This window comes from Typopeltis vanoorti, chromosome 2 (assembly GCF_054136105.1).
Source record: "Typopeltis vanoorti isolate ZY-2024b chromosome 2, IOZ_Tvanoo_1.0, whole genome shotgun sequence".
Lineage (NCBI taxonomy): Eukaryota > Metazoa > Arthropoda > Arachnida > Uropygi > Thelyphonidae > Typopeltis > Typopeltis vanoorti.
In genome coordinates, this window is record NC_143550.1 from 42,532,757 (window position 1) to 42,550,137 (window position 17,381).

The 17,381-nt window shown below is 36.1% G+C and overlaps 1 protein-coding gene across 1 annotated transcript in view; it reads right to left on the reverse strand.

The window, feature by feature from the left end:
- The window catches only part of LOC150108966 ((E3-independent) E2 ubiquitin-conjugating enzyme UBE2O-like), a 360,964-nt gene that overhangs the window by 251,348 nt on the left and 92,235 nt on the right, over positions 1–17,381 (reverse strand). The window contains exon 8 of the mRNA XM_090411140.1: positions 12,502–12,674. Within this exon, the coding sequence (XP_090267266.1) occupies positions 12,502–12,674 (173 nt within the window). The remainder of the gene's footprint in view (positions 1–12,501; positions 12,675–17,381) is intronic.

Genomic DNA, 17,381 nt, shown 5'->3' on the forward strand with positions numbered 1-17,381 from the left:
ATTTATCATAGTTATTAAATTTAAGGTGCCATTTATGTCACTTTAATTTTTTTTGGATAGGAATTGTGCATCCTGTTTCACCTATACAGGGTAAATTACAGGTGCAATGAATACAATATTCCAGGGTGGGCCAGAAAATGTCTGAAATGAATGCTGCTCACCGTGTAATACTAAAGGAAAAGAAGTCATTTCAATCTGGCATCTTTATAATGCTAGAGGATTTGAAGACACTGGCTTGGGGAATGGTGGTCCACAGTGAAAGAAACTTGATGAGGTCATGGTCAGTTACCAAGAAGAGAACTAACATCAGTGTTTCGGAAGGAGTACTTACTAAGAAGAGGTCAAGAGAAAGAAGTATAATATCATGAGACTTACAAACTTCTAAAATGGTCATGCAGAATAGAATAGAATACTAATAGATAGAAGTTTTCATTTTAGGGAGGGTAGTGAGAGGGCATCCATGGAAGTTGAGAATGAATGCAATCAAATAGGGGTAAGAGTAGATTTTTCTCACAATAGAGTGGCATGATAAGAATGGATTGCCTTTGAGGTGGTGAGTACAGGTGATATGTGGCCTCCCTAGATAGTCTTTAATAGTAATAATAATTTCTTTACAATTCTCACATTTAGTTTCACACCCCTCCTTTTTTTAAAAAAGGAACATACAATGAAATTTCTATTCAGATAATTTGGGACTCTATTTCTTCTTTCAAACATTATATAGTATAGTTAATGTAAAATGTTTACTCTTCAATATTTAAGTATTAAGTTTTCTTTCCACATTTTAGAGTGTAAAGGCTTTTCTCATCTATACTAAAATGTGTTCATAATTGCATTCTATTGGATATTTTTTGCACTAACTCAATGAATATTTTTGTGATGTAATTACTCCCAACATCCTAAACATCCTTATCTTGCCATTTTTTATAATCCTTTTATGATCTTTGATTCCTTTTTCTGGTACTCTTTCCTGTGCTTTTTTTTTTTTAAGCAGCCTCTGCATCTTGCCACATATTAAATCTTTAATACTAATGGTTAATTTTTACTCCAAGCATTAGCATTTAAGGCTATAACGCACATGTCCAAGGTTGAAAATGTGACATTTGGTACCTTTATAGTACAACTGGAAGAACAGCAAGATCCCTCAATCAGAAGACTTCTTCAACCTTTTGGTTCTGTCCGCTGCTGGACGAAGATCTCCCATATGGTTTTCCAGACCACTCGGTTTTCTGCCTCTTCCATCCATCTCACTCCTGCAATTTGTTCCAGTTCATCCCTCCACCTTCTTCTGTCTTCCTCTTTGTCTTGCTCCATCCACTGGTCTCCACTCTGATGTTATTCTTGTCCATCTGCCGTCACTGCACCTGGCAATATGGCCAGCCCATCTCCACTTAGCCTGTTTAATGTATTTTATAATATCCATGACACCTGTTTGAGATCTTATCCAGGTATTTGTCTTCCTATCTCTTAATGTTATTTTTAGCATACTTCTTTCCATGCGATGTTGTGTTGTTCTCGGCTTTTTTTTTGCTTAGGGCTTCTGTTAAAGTTCATGTTTCTCCTCCGTATGATAGGACAGGAAGTATGCACTGGTCAAAAGCTTTCCTTTTTAGACTTATAGGGATGTCACTTCTGAATATGTCTCTCATTTTTCCATAAGCCATCCAACCAAGCTGAATTCTTCAAGCTCTTTTCTCTGGCAATCCTCAAAGGATAACAATTGGCCCAAGTATACATATGAAGTAACTTGTTCTATTTCATGGTTTTCAACTTTGACAGTTCTATGGTTTATGTATTTATTCATCATTATTTTTGTTTTTTCTCTATTTATTTTGAATCCAATTACTTTGGAGGCGTCATTTAGCTGATTTAGCTTTTCTTCCAGATCTTCAAGATTATCTGCTATTAAGACAATATCATCTGCAAATTTCAGATGATGCATCCTTTCTCCATTTATGTTTATTCCTTTTGTTTCCCAATCAAGGCTTCTAAAGACTTTCTCTAGAAGTCTTTAGAAGTGTGGCTGTAAATAATTTGGGAGATATGGTGTCGCCTTGCCGGATGCCTTTTTGTATTGGGAACTTTACACTGTTTTTATATAATTTAATTACAGAAGTTGCATTATTATAAATATGTTTTAGTGTTTCAATATATGGTTTCTCAGTTCCCTGGGTTTCAAGTGCTTTTAGTGGTGCAGATATTTTAACTAAATCAAATGCTTTTTTGTAGTCTATATAAGGGTTTATTGTATTCAATTGATTTTTCAATGAGCTGTCTTAATGTGTGAATATGGTCCAAAGTATTGTAATTCTTTCTAAATCCAGCATGTTCACAGTATTGCATTCCCTCTAGTTTAGATTTTATTCTATTATTTGTAATTTTTTGTGAAGACTTTATATATGGTGAGGAGTAGGCTTATAGGTCTGTAGTTTTTAATTTTTTCTTTACTGCCCTTTTTAAAAATTAATATTAGAAGTGAATTGTTCCAATTTTTTGGAATTTTCTCTGTTTCAGGCATTTATTAAAGAGTTTAGTCAGCTGTTTGATGACAAGGCTTCCTCCCAGTTTTAAGAAGTCTACACCAATTCACCTTCTCCTGGAGCCATTCCATTCTTCATTTCCACTTCACCTCGTAAGATCTCAGGGCATCATGTTCTTCCTCACTCAAGTTATCCATAGACGATTCTTGGATGTCTCGGTCTTTGTCTTCATAGAGTTCAGTATAAACTTCCTGTATTCTTTTGATTATTGCTTCTTTATTTTTTTTTATAAGTTCACCATTTTTTCCTCTAACAGCAGCTATTTCCTTTGTTCTGAGTTTAATTTCCATCATGAGGCAAGTAGTTTTTATATGAGCTTTATATAGGTTTCTTACAAAATAGGCAAACCAGCCAGAGAACACACACAATTTGTTATATGCAATCCAGTCATTTTCGACTGTTGGTGATCTTGTGAACAAATGCTCTCCATCCCACTCAACCTCTTGTGCTTTCTTTCAGAAATTGTAAATTAAAGTTGGTAAGTTCTTTTATCTTGTCCATCCAACTTTTTTGTGGTCTTCCTCTTCTTCTCATTCCTTCAATCTTCTCCAACATAACTGCCTTTTCCAATGATTCATCAGCTCGCATAATATGCCCGAAGTTTACAATTGGGATGAATAATACATCAACTTTCTGTTTAGCAATCAATGTCTCCAAGGGCATTCTGTCTTTATACTCTCTATGTGCCATTTTTAATAGTCTCCTCCATACCTATAATTCAAATGAATCAATTCGCTTTCTGTCTTTCTTTTTAATAATTCAGCTTTCACATCCATACATGACTATTGGAAATACCATTTGGCCTTATTCATACTTCTATCATTCATAATTTTTGTCAGGTTTAACACAGCTCCCCCCGCCCCCATCCCCAATAACTATGCTTCTTTTAATTTCATCTTCACACTTATTGTCATTTCTGATTCTGGATCCCAGTAAATCATAACTTTCAATGATTTCTATTTTATCTCCCTCTGTTATAAATTCATTTCACTTGCCAGGAACCATCAATTTTGTTTTGGTGATATTTAAAATAAGTTACTTTCCCTCTTAACCAATAGAATAGACTGTTTCAGATCTTTGTTAGTTTGTGCTATGAGGGTTGTATCATCTGCATATCTTAAATTATTTATTTTTCTGCTACCAATCTTAACTCCAGCTGGATCTTTGTCTAAGTTGACCTTCTCATAATATATTCACTATAAATATTAAAAAGATAGGGCAACAATATACAAGCTGGCTGCACCCCTTTTTCCACTTGAACACTGTCTGTTTCTCCAAACACTGTTTTTACTGAAACGTCTTGGTTGTCATATAGCTCTCTTAACAAGAGAATTAGATGCTCAGGTATTCCCATTGATCTCATTACAATCCATAGTCTGTTGTGATCCATGCAATCAAAAGCTTTCTCATAATCAATAAAACAAATGAATACTTCTTTCTGAAATTCTTTTGTTCTTTCCATAATCCATCTCATGTTTGCTATTTGGTCTCTAGTTCCTTGGTCCTAAAAGTCTGCCTGTTCTTGTGGCATTTCGTTATTCACATACAGCTCCAGCCTTTGTTGGATCCCTTTCAGCATAATGTTACTTGCATGTGAAATTAATGCAATGGTTCTATAATTCTCACAATCTCTGGGATTATATTTTTTTTGGAATTGGGATGAATACTGATGTCTACCAATCTCTATTTTCTTCCAAGCTTGTTGACAAATTTCAGTCAATATATTCATTACTTCATCCCCAACTGCTCTCAATAATTCCAGTGACACTCCATCAGCTTTTCCTTTTCGTAGCTATTCCACTGCTGATATCACTTCACTTTTCATTATCATGGGTTCCTCAACAAATTCTCCTTCAATATTATTATCTTTCTTGTATAAATCCTCTACATACTCTTTCCATCTTTTTTTCACTGCTGCTTCTTTCACTAGACATTTTTCCAAATTACTTTTTTTTTACAATTCTGTAATCTAGGGATAAACTTCCCTAGATTAATTGTTCTTTCCATATTGCTTTCTCCAATTTCCTTGCACCTTTTGTTAGATGTTTTTCATTATTTTTCCTAGCTTGTCTCTAGAAATCTGCACTCAGTTGTCTAACCCTTTGTTTCTCTGAAGTTTCATTTTTCTTCTTTCTTCTGCTATTTGAATAGCTTCTTCTGACAATCATTTATAATCTCTCTTTCTTTCTTGTTGCTTTACCTAGCGTCCTCTTTGCTGCTTCTGACTGTAGATTTTGTTTCTTCCCACAGTTCTTCTAATTCTCTTCCTGTCTTCTCCAAACTTTTTAATTTCTTTCCGATTTCTATTTTTAATGCTTCATTTATCTGATTTAAATCAAATTTGATATCATCCTTTTGTTTCTTCTTAGCCCTTAATTTCAATTTAATTTCAGCTTTCAATAATTCATGATCTGTCTCACAGTCTGCACCAGGTAGTGTTTTTGCTGCTTGGATAGCACTCCTCCACCTTTTCCTGGCAACAATATAATTTATCTGATTTCTGTATTCATCTTTAGGTGAAGTCCATGTGTACAATCTTCTTTAATGTTGTTGAAAGCAAGCATTTGCAATAAAGCAAATGTTCTTAACATATCAAAGAAAGATCCTTTCTCCTGCTTCATTCTTCAGTCCTAAACCAAATTTTCCCGTGATGCCTCGTTTTTCCCACTTTTGCATTCCAATCACCTAATATCAAGAGAAAATTTGTTTTATGAATACTGTAAACTACTTGTTGCATGCTGTTGTAATATTCTTCGACCTCATCTTCATTTCAATCTGTAGTGGGTACACATACCTGTATGAATGTAACATTCACTGGATATGCTTTATTCTGATTAGAATTTTTCTATCAGACACTGGGTTGTAACCCAAAATGTATTTCCTGCATTCTCTTCTAACTATGAATGCTACTCCATTTCTTCAAAGTTCCATGTCCAGAGTAATACATCATGAAATCAAATTGACACATTCCTGTCTACCTCAGATCACTGATTCCTAAAATCTTAACCCAGGTTCTTCTCATTTCTTTCTTTATCAGTTCCAGTTTTCCTTGATACATGCTTCTTACATTCCATGTTCCTAATTTATGTAAATCAGTAAAGCAGAGGCGTCTTCTTCTGTGATTAATTCCATCAGAAGTCGAACTTCCAGAAGGCTTTCATCCAGCTACATCATTCTTGTTAACTTCATTGAAAGTTCCTCTCTGCTCTTCCCGTAGCCATTTTGATGTGTTCCGACCTGGGTGTACATCTTCCAGCACAATATCACAATAACTTAAGCCTCCGTTCATAAGATTTTCTTGGCAAAATATACACAGAAGTGGTTTGCCATTGCCTTCTTCTGTGTTTGTTTAGCCTACTAGGTAAGGAAAATAGCTGGGAGAGATTACACACACACGATTAATAAACAAAAATACTTGTGATGGAATGAGATGACAATGTTAATGATATAAACTAGTTACTATTTCCTATATTTTGCCATTGTTAAATGACACGGTGAGAGATTGATATATGAAGTTGTGTTTCTCTTACACTACTAGTAAGGAAAACTAACATGAACAAAGGCCTAAACTAGTGGGCTAGAATGGGCATTACTGGTCACTGGGCTGAAGATCTGAGGATTAGTTTCCCAGATCTAAAGCAGTTTATGCATTCAAATTTATTGAAGTTTAGACTATTTTTTAGGATAGAGGCAGATTCAAGGAACAGTCTTTCATATGTATATTTACTTCTGTGAAATAAGGTCACCTCCTTCCATCTTCTCTGGTATGGTCTGCAAGTTTTGAGAAGACACAGTGGTAGTATAGTACTGGATAAAGTCTTCATGTTCAGAAATTCTGATGTCATCTATCCTGCCTGATTAGCCATAGTAGCACAGACTACAACTGCAGGGCTTAAAATCTAGGAAATGCTCATTTTCATGGTCTGAAGAATGCCTAATCAACCCACTGGTGCAATTTACAGCTCTGGACGTGCCTTCTTTCTTCGCATCAGTTTCTCTTACTCATCTAGTGCCCCTGTACATATCTTGTGTATCTGTTCCCTTTACACTGTCATCTCATTCCTAAAATTACCATAATGAGTAACAATTAATGTATACGTCTAAATACCAGAAAAGACAAAAATGCCATACAGGGTGGTAAAGTGCATATGGTGACTTATAGTGTTGTTAGTGTAGCTTCCTGTGATGAGTTTTGGAGTTCCAGGGCTCATCGCAGGAGTGCCATATAATAATAACCACAAAAGACTACATACAAAATCCTAAAATGTATAAAGAATAAAAAGAGTAAAAATTATTTGATCCTCAAATAACCAACCGTTGAAATGGTTTAGGTGACCTTTGGTATAGCACCATGTAACTGCACTGCACCTTCAGTTAACCAACCCTTCAATTATCCAAGAACAAATTCATTTCCAACTGCTGTCAGATAATTGAGGAATTATTGTATATCTATATAAGTATATAATGTATATCAATGTATACAAATATTATATGTAAAAAATTAAATCATCATCACCAATGTTTATGGATCAAAGGCCCACTGATGCAGTTCTTACTATTTTCTGTCATCTCATTCTATACATTGCAGTGGTCCAATTCTGCAAACTCTCTCCACACCACTTCTTATATCATTTACCCATTCTCTTCTGAGTCATCCCCCTTCTGATTATGATGCCCTTATGTTTATAAAAGAGAATGTGAGAATGGATGTCAGGAGAGACTGCTGCTATGAGAGAGAGAGAGAGAGAAATGGATGCAGTGAATAGAAGATCTGATGTGGAAGAGTAGGTAGGTAGGAAAGATTGAAAGAACGTTTGTGAATGGAGAGATGAGTAGTGAGAAGAATGAGAGAATAGGAAATGCAAGACAGGAAACAGGGTGAGGTCAAGGTGGACAGGGAGACTGCATGAAAAGGGTGGATGCTGGAAGTAGAAGTGAATGTGTGAACAGGCAAGAAATTAATGGAATGCTTCATATGCAATGGGAGCATTTGAATCTGGAGTCAATTATGAGCTAGGCAGTGATATGAGCAGTCAAGGAAAGGTGTGGAGGAATCATTTAGAGAAGTAATGTCAGTAGGACTTGTCACAGAATCAGAAATGAACTACTATATTTATTTTTGAATTCCAGAAATATCAGAAATAAGGGGAATGAAATTGTTGCATTGATTGAATGCATTTATCCCAAAACTGTTGGAAATAAGTGAGACATGGTTGAATGAGGGTAACATCCTGATGAGAACAGAGGTGGAGGGGTACAATGTCTTTTGTGAAAATAGAAAGGAAGAGATTGCTGTTGATGATAACAGAGATGTTTACCTATGCAAGGGGAAAATCATGACAGTGATTCTGAGACAGTGTAGTAGAGTGAGGTAGAGGTGGACAGGATGAAGAGAAATGACAAGGAAATGTTTAGGCAAATTAGTTGAGCAAATAAGAGGAGGATGATTTTAATTATAATATAATATAGACTGGAATGAAGAGATGGCATATGGAGAAAATTTTTTAGAGTTATGGGGTACAACTGCCTTAGAGTAGTACATAACAGAGGGGATTTGATGATCAAGGGTCATTCATTTGATAATCTTGGAGGAAGTTATCATAAATGGGATGTCAAATCTCCCTTGCTGGTGAGAGAGACCACCAAATGATCACCTGGTTGGTGGCCAGTCATATGATCAGGTTTATGAGGAAGGGCTATATATATATATATGGAACTAACAAGGTGGTAGACAGCTTGCAGGTATATCATGTATTGAGGAATTAAATGGAAAGGAGATGAATGCTATTTGAACCCTATTCAAGACTATCAATCAGAGGGTCTGAATGTATTCAAAAGGTCAGAAGATTTAAATGAGGCAGGCTTAAAATGGATGAATGAAGAGATTAAACATGCAATCTGAGAGATGGCAGCATACGATGAGTGGTAATAATCAGTTGCATGATGAGTACAAAGTACAGACAAGGAAAATAGCCTTGGTAAGAATAGCAAAAGTGCAGTATGAGGAGCAATTAGCCAATGAAAAAACAGAAAGTTATTTTTATATGTGATCAGCAGAAGAGAGAATAATTACGGAAAGATGACTGGTTGGTGAAAATGGTAGAATGATAACCACTGCAGAGGGTATAGTTGATAATAAATTAGCAATTCATAAAGGTAGTTCATCCTTGTGAATGTATCATCATGCATTGAGAAGGAGACAGGATTGATGGTGAGTAGGAGGTAGGATTTCATGATATATATCACTGTATTTTGAAAGAATGTTCCAAGGGAGTTAACAACTGACTTGACATCTTGTTTAACATGGCTCATTACACTAGGCCTAAGTTCCAAAGGAGTGGAAAGAGAGCAAAATTTTTCTGCTTCATAAGCTGTTTTCATACCTATAGTCTGGCAACATGTGTCTTGCTTTATTTCCAATAAAGCAAGACACTTTATTGGAAAGACACTTGGGATTCCTTTGCAACTCACTTAAACAGCCATCCATCCATTTCTTTGACATTGAGAGACGCTGTATGGGCTCGGTGATGTGCCACACCAGTGCTTGTCACGTAGTCCTGTTGTATGCTTTTCTGGAGGCTTCAACTCTCTGAAGATCATTCACTTCAGACACACACCATCCATCCATTTCATTGACAGTCTCAACTTCTTCCTCTTTTTCCAGAAACTTTACCTTCTATTACTAGTTTGAGAAGTCCTCCTTCCATCCTTTCAATGTTTCCAAAGTATTTCGACCTTCTTCTGTCAATATCTGTACGTCTGAAAGTTCTACCGATCCTTTCTAGCACCCATCTATTTGTCCGCCTTTCAGTATATGATATCCTCAACAGCCTTCTGCAATACATCTCAAAAGCAGCTATCCTTTTCCTATCAGACTTCATTCATACTTCGGGTACCAAGTCTCACATCCATAAGTTGCTGTTGGAAAAACAGCTGTATCCAAAATCCTCACCTTTGTTCTCATGGAGATAGATTTTAGACAAGTCTCTGACTGTTGTTTTAGCCATCCATAATCTCTTCTGAACAGCAATTCTTCACATTAATAATGGATCCCAGGTACTCTATCTTGCTGACTTCCTCAATTCTTTCTCCATTAAGGTACACTTGTTTCTCAGGAGCTTCCCTGTCTGTATTTCCTTTGAGAACCATAATCTTTGTCTTGCTAGGATTGAGCTGAAGGCCTCTGTTCTTACTGATTTCATTAACTTTGTCAAGAATATGTCCTAATTCTTCTTTGTCATTACAGAGGAGTACCATATCAACAGCATACCTCAAATTAACAGCTAACATCCTCATGATCAATCTACCACCTATCTTAATTGCCGTCTTAAGCTCGTCAAATGCTATACAAATACAGGATATCCTCAGCATAGATACTAAACAAGTGAGGAGAAAGTAAGACAGCCTGGCCAAACTCTCTTTCCAATCTGAAGCCAATCAGTTAATCCAACACCTGTTCTTATTGTGGCTTCTTGATCCCTGTAAAAGTTAGCTATCAGCTTGTTAGTGCTGTTGAGGAAAACCCATTCTTCATATTACTCCCTAGTTTCACATGCTGAACACAGTTAAAAGCTTTAGAGTAGTCTATGAAACACATCACCATAGGAAGTCTAAATCTTTTATACTTTTCTAAGGCAAAGGATCTGCCCTCTGGTACTCTTACTTTTTCTAAACCCTGCTTATTCCTCAGGCATCTCTACCTGAGGAATAAGCAACTTTGGCCTCAATCCTATTTAGAATGATCTTTGATAAAATCTCTTGCTTGCATGAGATATTAAACTAATAGTTCTACAGTTCTTGCAAGCTTTCATATCTCCCTTCTTATGTAGTGGCAGAAAACTTCTACCAGTCTCCCATATCCATGTAATTAATGTATGAAACACTCTAAATGCAGTAAGGCCCTGGGTGCATTATTGCTATTAAGCTGTTTGACTGCTCTTTCAACCTCATGCCTAATTGGAGTAGGTTCCCAATCAAAATTTTCATGGTCATTTCATTTCATTTCAAATTTTCATTATCCTCTCTATTGTACAGTTCCTCACAGTATTCTTTCCATCTGTTTTCAATTTCCAGTTCTTCTGTTAGTACTACTCCATTCCTGTCTTTGATGACATTCAATTTGGGCTTAAACTTGTGCTTTAGGTCATGAATATAAAGGTCATTAGTATAAAACTTTTCCTTGTCCTATCTGATTGCTCTTCTGACTTCTCTTATATTCTTCAGTGCCAGTGTCTGTTTTTCCAATTGCCTAAATAGCCAACACCGTCATATTTACATTAGGAAAATAATCAAATAACTGTCTTACCCCTTTTGATATACCATTGTACACTTGACACATCATTGATTCAAAATATTTTTCTAATATGTTATAGAATAGCTGACATACACTAAAGACAGCTACATACAGAATTGCATGAAGTATAAAATTTTATGCATGTATGAAGTGCCTAGAGGGTCTGTATAGTGGCTAGGCTGCCCAAAGATATATTCAAGTTCCAAGTCCACTGACTGAAGAAACTTTTTCTAAGCTTTTCTTCGACTGGTTCCTGAGTTAGTCGATCTCTGGAATGGGCAAGTGGGTTTTTTCTCCTGGAAATTTGGATTTTTCATCTGGTAAACGCAAGAAAATCGACCGTAGAACCCACATTATTTCAAACAGTAACATATCCTGTTAGGGTAAGGTACCAAGAAATGGCAGAATTGTTTGCCAGTATCTACATTGGTTGCTGCTTATAATTAGTGATAGTCTTGGGCCAGCTATCTTCGGAGATTGAACTGTCCACTTGTCTCCAAAAGCTACATGTTAAAAGACTTTGCCTACTCCCTATAAGGGAATAAAAAGGTATTAGCTGATTTTTATTATATGTGAAGTACCTTCTGATCATTAACTTGGCCTGCTATAGACAGACAGGAAGATCCAATAACATCTGTCTCAGAGAAAAAAAGAAATACATTCAATGCCATCATTATGGCATGTTAGAACTGGGAGTCACCCCTTCACACAGGATTAAATGGAAGAAAGCCAATGTGATATACAGAAGTTATTACAGTTCAGAGAGACTCGTTTTAGAGTAAGCAATAGCTATGTCACTCTCCTAACCTCAACACGAATGGTTGCATTAAAAATCTGTCCAAAATTGGAGTCATCTTAAGAATACCTTCAACACAACAATTACAATAACTTTCTATGCAACATTAGAGGCACCAACTCAGGATTTTAAGTCTCTTGCCCATTTCAACTCTGTTTTCCTTGCTCATTGTCTCGTGGACAAAGCAGTTGTGCTCCAAGAATGCTGGTTAGAAATCCAGAAAAATATAAACTAGTTAATATATATATTTTTATGATATATTGTTTTTGTGTTATAACACAGTAAAAAAAGAGATGATTAACATCCAACACCTAAGCCTGTCTACAAGACAGAGATCTGGACATGCATTATATACTCTTAACAGTAATAATCAATTTCACTTTTGTAACTGAATCCTGCTCACAGCACTAATTACTAAGCTTTCATATCAATCTATTCCATCTTTTTTTTACATTATCTTTCCAAGTCCTATGTTATGTTTCACTGATATGCAAATTGCTAATTTAAGTGTTATATTATTCTGAAGTTCATAGTGCTTTCACTAATTCCTCTAGGATGCCACATAAATTTCTTTAATTCTCTCCAACCATATTATTAATTCTAATGTCTATTTCCATTCTGGATAATGCCTCTTTTATAGTATTGCAGAAGAAAGAAAGTGAAGAATATCCTCAAAGTATATCTTATTACTCAGATAAATCCAGGTGATAACTAACTGTTAACTGAATTAAAGTTTTATTCAGTTAACAATCAGTTATCACCTGGATATGGTTACAAATAAACACATCCACACATATTACATTTTTCTAACAGCAAAATAGAAGCTTAGAGTAAATAAAATATTTATATGCATTTAGAATGATATTTCTCACCTGCCATACAACATGGGCTTTAGTCTCAGTTAAGAGAGTTTCTGTGACCACCCTCTCACCAGCTTTCAATGGAAGGGCTTCTTTAACTAAATTTCGTCGCGCTCGTTTCAGTTCTTTTTTTTTGAGAGTCTTAGTAGCTAAAGAAGGACCTTTTCTACTTTTATGCTTACTGCCTAGAGGAAAAAACATATCAGCAAAATATAATTTAGATTGTTTAAATGTTAAATTGTTAAACTTTTATGCTTACTGCCTAGAGGAAAAAACATATCAGCAAAAAATAATTTAGATTGTTTAAATGTATAAATTAAAAAATTAAGAAAGCCTACACAATTCCATAGAAAGTTTTTTTCCCTCAAGATGGCTTAAATCCATTTTGCAATCTTTGCTATTTTCACCTTTTAGTTTACTATTCAAGATATGGTTAATACCCAATCACTGAACATCATGGCACTACAGAGATTCAAAATGATTTACATATGGTAGTAACAATTATATATGAGGGGGAATGAAAAGTTTTGATAACCACTTAGAACAAAAATGATATTAAAGAAATTCTTAAAACCCTTTAATCCCCATGTCTCATCAAATTGTAATAATTTGTTCTTTTAGGATGTTCTTCATGCTGCAAGAAAAGATAACAAATGAGATTCACCAAACTTTGTGTGAAACTTTAGGGGGACTGTGCCCCAACTTATCCAGCATTTGCTGCATGGGTGGCCAAGTTTAAAACTGGGATCCTGAGACAACAGATGCCTTCATGTCAGGAAGACCTTCTGCAGTGTGATCACACCTGAAAACATTGATGCAGTGCATGTCATGATCCTTAATGATAGACGAATAGCAGCTAAAAACATTGCAAAGACTCTTGGGATATGCAGGGAATGAGTTGGGATCATTATCTACCAACATCTGGATATGCAGAACCTCTCAGCAAAGTGGGTCCCCAAATGTTTGAATGCTAACCAAAAGAGAGAACATGTGTTGTCATCTCAAGAGATTTGGGTCATTTTTGAGAGAAATCAGATGCGATTTTTTGGTTCATATTTTGACTGCTTATTAAACTTGGTTTTATTACTATGACCCAGAGACCGAACAACAGTCAATGGCATGAAGACACAAAAGTTCTCTACAGCAGAAGTTTATTCAACAGCTCTGAAGGAAAATTAGTGTAGGAAATTGAACAGAGGCTTTTGCAGGACAACGCACCTGCTCACACTGCTCGTGAAACCCAACAGACAATACACAACTTGGGCTTTCAGTGTCTGCCTCATCCACCCTATTTGCCAGACCTGACTCCATCTATTTCATATTCCCAAATTTAAAGAAACAAAATCTACCAAGATGATACTTGTGTAGAGGCTTAAGTGCTGTGAGGACATTATGTTGGAGGTTTAATGGATTTTTTACAACACTCAGAAAGAATTAAATTAGAATTTAATACTCCTATATTTCGTCCTAGTCACTAGGACATCTACGGGGATTACAAAAACAATTAATGTAACATGCACACAAAAACTTACAATACTAAGCCCAACCATGTGGGTGACACTAAAGTCCTATCTAGGTGGAGCGCCCTCTATGGGCGGTAGTAGGTGGGACCTCTGGTGATGAGTGTTTCCCAAATCTTCGGAAGCTTAATGCAACCGTATTTGTTAAGATTTGGTTGGTTTCTGAGAGCTGCTGCTGCTTCTAAGAAAAGTCTCTCTTTCTTGAATTTGCTGTGGTGGAGCATGGTGGTTTTCTTCCATGATACTCTGTGGGTGGTGTCCAAAACATGGTCAGCCAAGTCTGAATGGCCATAGTTGTGTTTACAGATGTAAGACATGTTCCTCTTAGATAAAAGAATAGTGTAAAAGGAATCAGAAATCACAAAGGTGATGAAATCTAAAAGTATTCTAAATGTCAGAGTAATTACCTTAAAACTCATCAACAGTGCAGAGGTACAAAATATTTGAAAGGGATATGGAGTCCAGAGTATATATCAATACTTCAGGTAAAAAAAAAGGCTACCAAACACCTGAAATGTTAAAACGCAGCTGGAGTATATGATCAATCAGAAATGCTCAAATACAGATAAGTTTTTACAGCAGCTCATCATCATCAAATTCCTGACATGTACCCTCAAGGGGTATACAGGATATGATAGTACTACATGAAAAAAATTACATCATTACTAACTTCCTATCTACAATTTTCCTCCAAATCAGTCTGTTAGTTGTCAAGACTCCAACATTATCAGATCTTATATTTCTATCGTCTAAGGCACTTTGTACCGTATCAACCCAACTATATCTTGGTCTCCCTCTGGGTCGTTTTCCTGCCAACCTGGTGGAGAACACTTGTTTTGCTAATCTTTCTTCGCCCATTCTGTTTAAGTGACCATACCACCTGAGATTAGCTCTGCTAATGCATTCCTGGATGCTGACAATGTCAAGTTCTTTCCTAATATCCACGTTTTTAATGTGATATTGCCATTGATGCCATCTGTTCATGCCTATAATTTTTCTCAGGACTCTCATATCTGCGGTCTCTAGTCTTTGGTCAAGTGTTTTACTTCTGACCCAGCTCTCAGATCCATAAGTTAAAACCGTTTTTCTAAATAACTTAGGGAATTGAAACAACGTAGATCCGAATATAAATTAAATTATATTTTAATAGATATTTCTGATATTTCGGCAATTTCACATTGCCATTTTCTAAAGGAACTTACAAAAAGGCAGGTTCACTCAGGCAATAACAATACAGTAACTGAGAATGAAGATTTGAAGCTATCGTTCTCCTAGAAGTCCTGATGGTGCCCTCTGGAGGGCTAAGTAGGCGTTCTTGGCCGTTAGGCTGAAGGTCTGCTGATGTATACCTCCCAAATTTGGGGCAGTCGCATACAACCAAATTTGTTAAGGTTTGGAGAGTTTCTTAGGGCAGAGGCTGATTCCATAAATAATCTTTCGAATTTATATTTGTTCCGGTGTATTATTGTTGCTTTCTTCCACGGTATTCTGTGGCGAGTATCCAGAGCATGGTCTGCAAGACCAGAATGGCTATACTTGTAAAACCGGATGTAGTCCTTGTGTTCAGAAATTCTGATATTCGCTGTCCTGCCTGTTTGGCCAAAGTATGGCATAAGTTAAGTCAATTGAATAAATTCCATATGGATTTATTCAATTGACTTCCCACCATATCAGCTTTGCTGATTCTGTCTTCTATTTCTATATTTAATTTACCATCTTCAGTAAAAATCGTGCCTAAGTAGCTGAAATGTTTTACTTGTTCCACAGGTTCTCCATTCACAACACAGTTGACATTTTCAATGATTCTGCCTATTTTCATTGTCTTTGTCTTTTTATTGCTGATCTTCATACCATATCTATTACAACAGCAATTCAATTCAGTCAGAGAATCTTGCAGACTTGTAGCGGATTTATTTAGAAGTATAACATAATCCGCAAAAAGCTGACATTAACATCTCCAATTTTGATATCATGTTTAATACCACTTTCCATCATAATGTGATCCATATAGATAATGAATAACAGAGAGGACAACGTACATCCTTGTCTCACACCAGATTTAACATTAAACAATCTTCCTGTACTTCCTTCAATTCTAACTGCTGACTTACAACTCAAATAAAGACTAAGTATTGCTTGATATAATGCCCCATTGACACCATATAACTGCAGCGTATTGAATAGCTTCACTCTTGGCACCCTGTCATATGCCTTTTCCAAATCGACAAAACTAAAATACAGATCTTTGTTATATTCCCATGCTTACTCGACTATTTGTCGTAAAGTGAAGATCTGATCCTGACAGCCTCTATTTGGCCTGAATCCAGCTTGTTCTTCACCAAGCTTTACTTCCACAATTCTTCTCAACTGTTTCTCAAGTATACTTGCATAGATCTTGTTAGAGACACTCAGTAGGGAAATACCTCTAATTCTCACATTCAGTTTTATTTCCATTTTTATATATGGGTACTATTAGAGCTCTACTCCAATCATCGGGAATTCTTCCCTCTGTCCAGGCTTTCTGAACTATGCAGTGCAGCCACTGTAAGACTCTTATACCACCATATTTCAGCATTTCTGGTCGAATATCAACTACCTCCTGCTGCCTTTCCACATTTCAAGCCTTGATGACTTTTTCTACTTCCAGTATGGATATGTATTCCTGACTGCATGCCTGGTCAGTGTTTTTTTACCACTGTGCTGTCATCACCGCTCGTTTCATTTAGCAGTTTTTCAAAGTAATTACTCCATACTTCAAGGATATCTTTTTCTACTGTTTTCATGTCACCTTTATCATCTCTAACTCCTTTTACAGAACTCTTTCTTCCATTCCTGAGCTTCTTCAACAACCTCCAGAATATTTTGCCACCGTCTTGATATTTATTTTCTATATTCTTGCCAAAGTCCTCCCACGACTTTTGTTCAGCTAGTTTTTTTACACAGTGTTTAGCATTCTTGCATTTGTCTCTATATTCTCTAAGAGCACAAGCTGACTTATTTGACAAGAACTTTTGATATGCTCTCTTCTTTTCCTTCACTGCCTCTTTAACTTCCTGTGTCCACCAGGGAGTTCTGATTTTTTTATCCCTGCAGACAACCTCACCATATGCCTCTCTGGCAGAATCAATCAATGTTTTTTTCAGAGTTTACCACTGAATCTCCAAGGTTTCATTCCTGTTCTCAAACTCTTTCATTTTTTCTTCAATAATCTTTGTGTATTTTAGTCTTCAGTTCACATCTGAGAGCTGCTCAACTTTTATTCGCTTTAAAACTTTCTTACATGTTCTTCTTTTCAATATGAAATTCAATTTTATCCTGCTGTTCATCACTTCCAATTTCAAATCCTCTGTATACTGGTGTTCTGCACCAGGG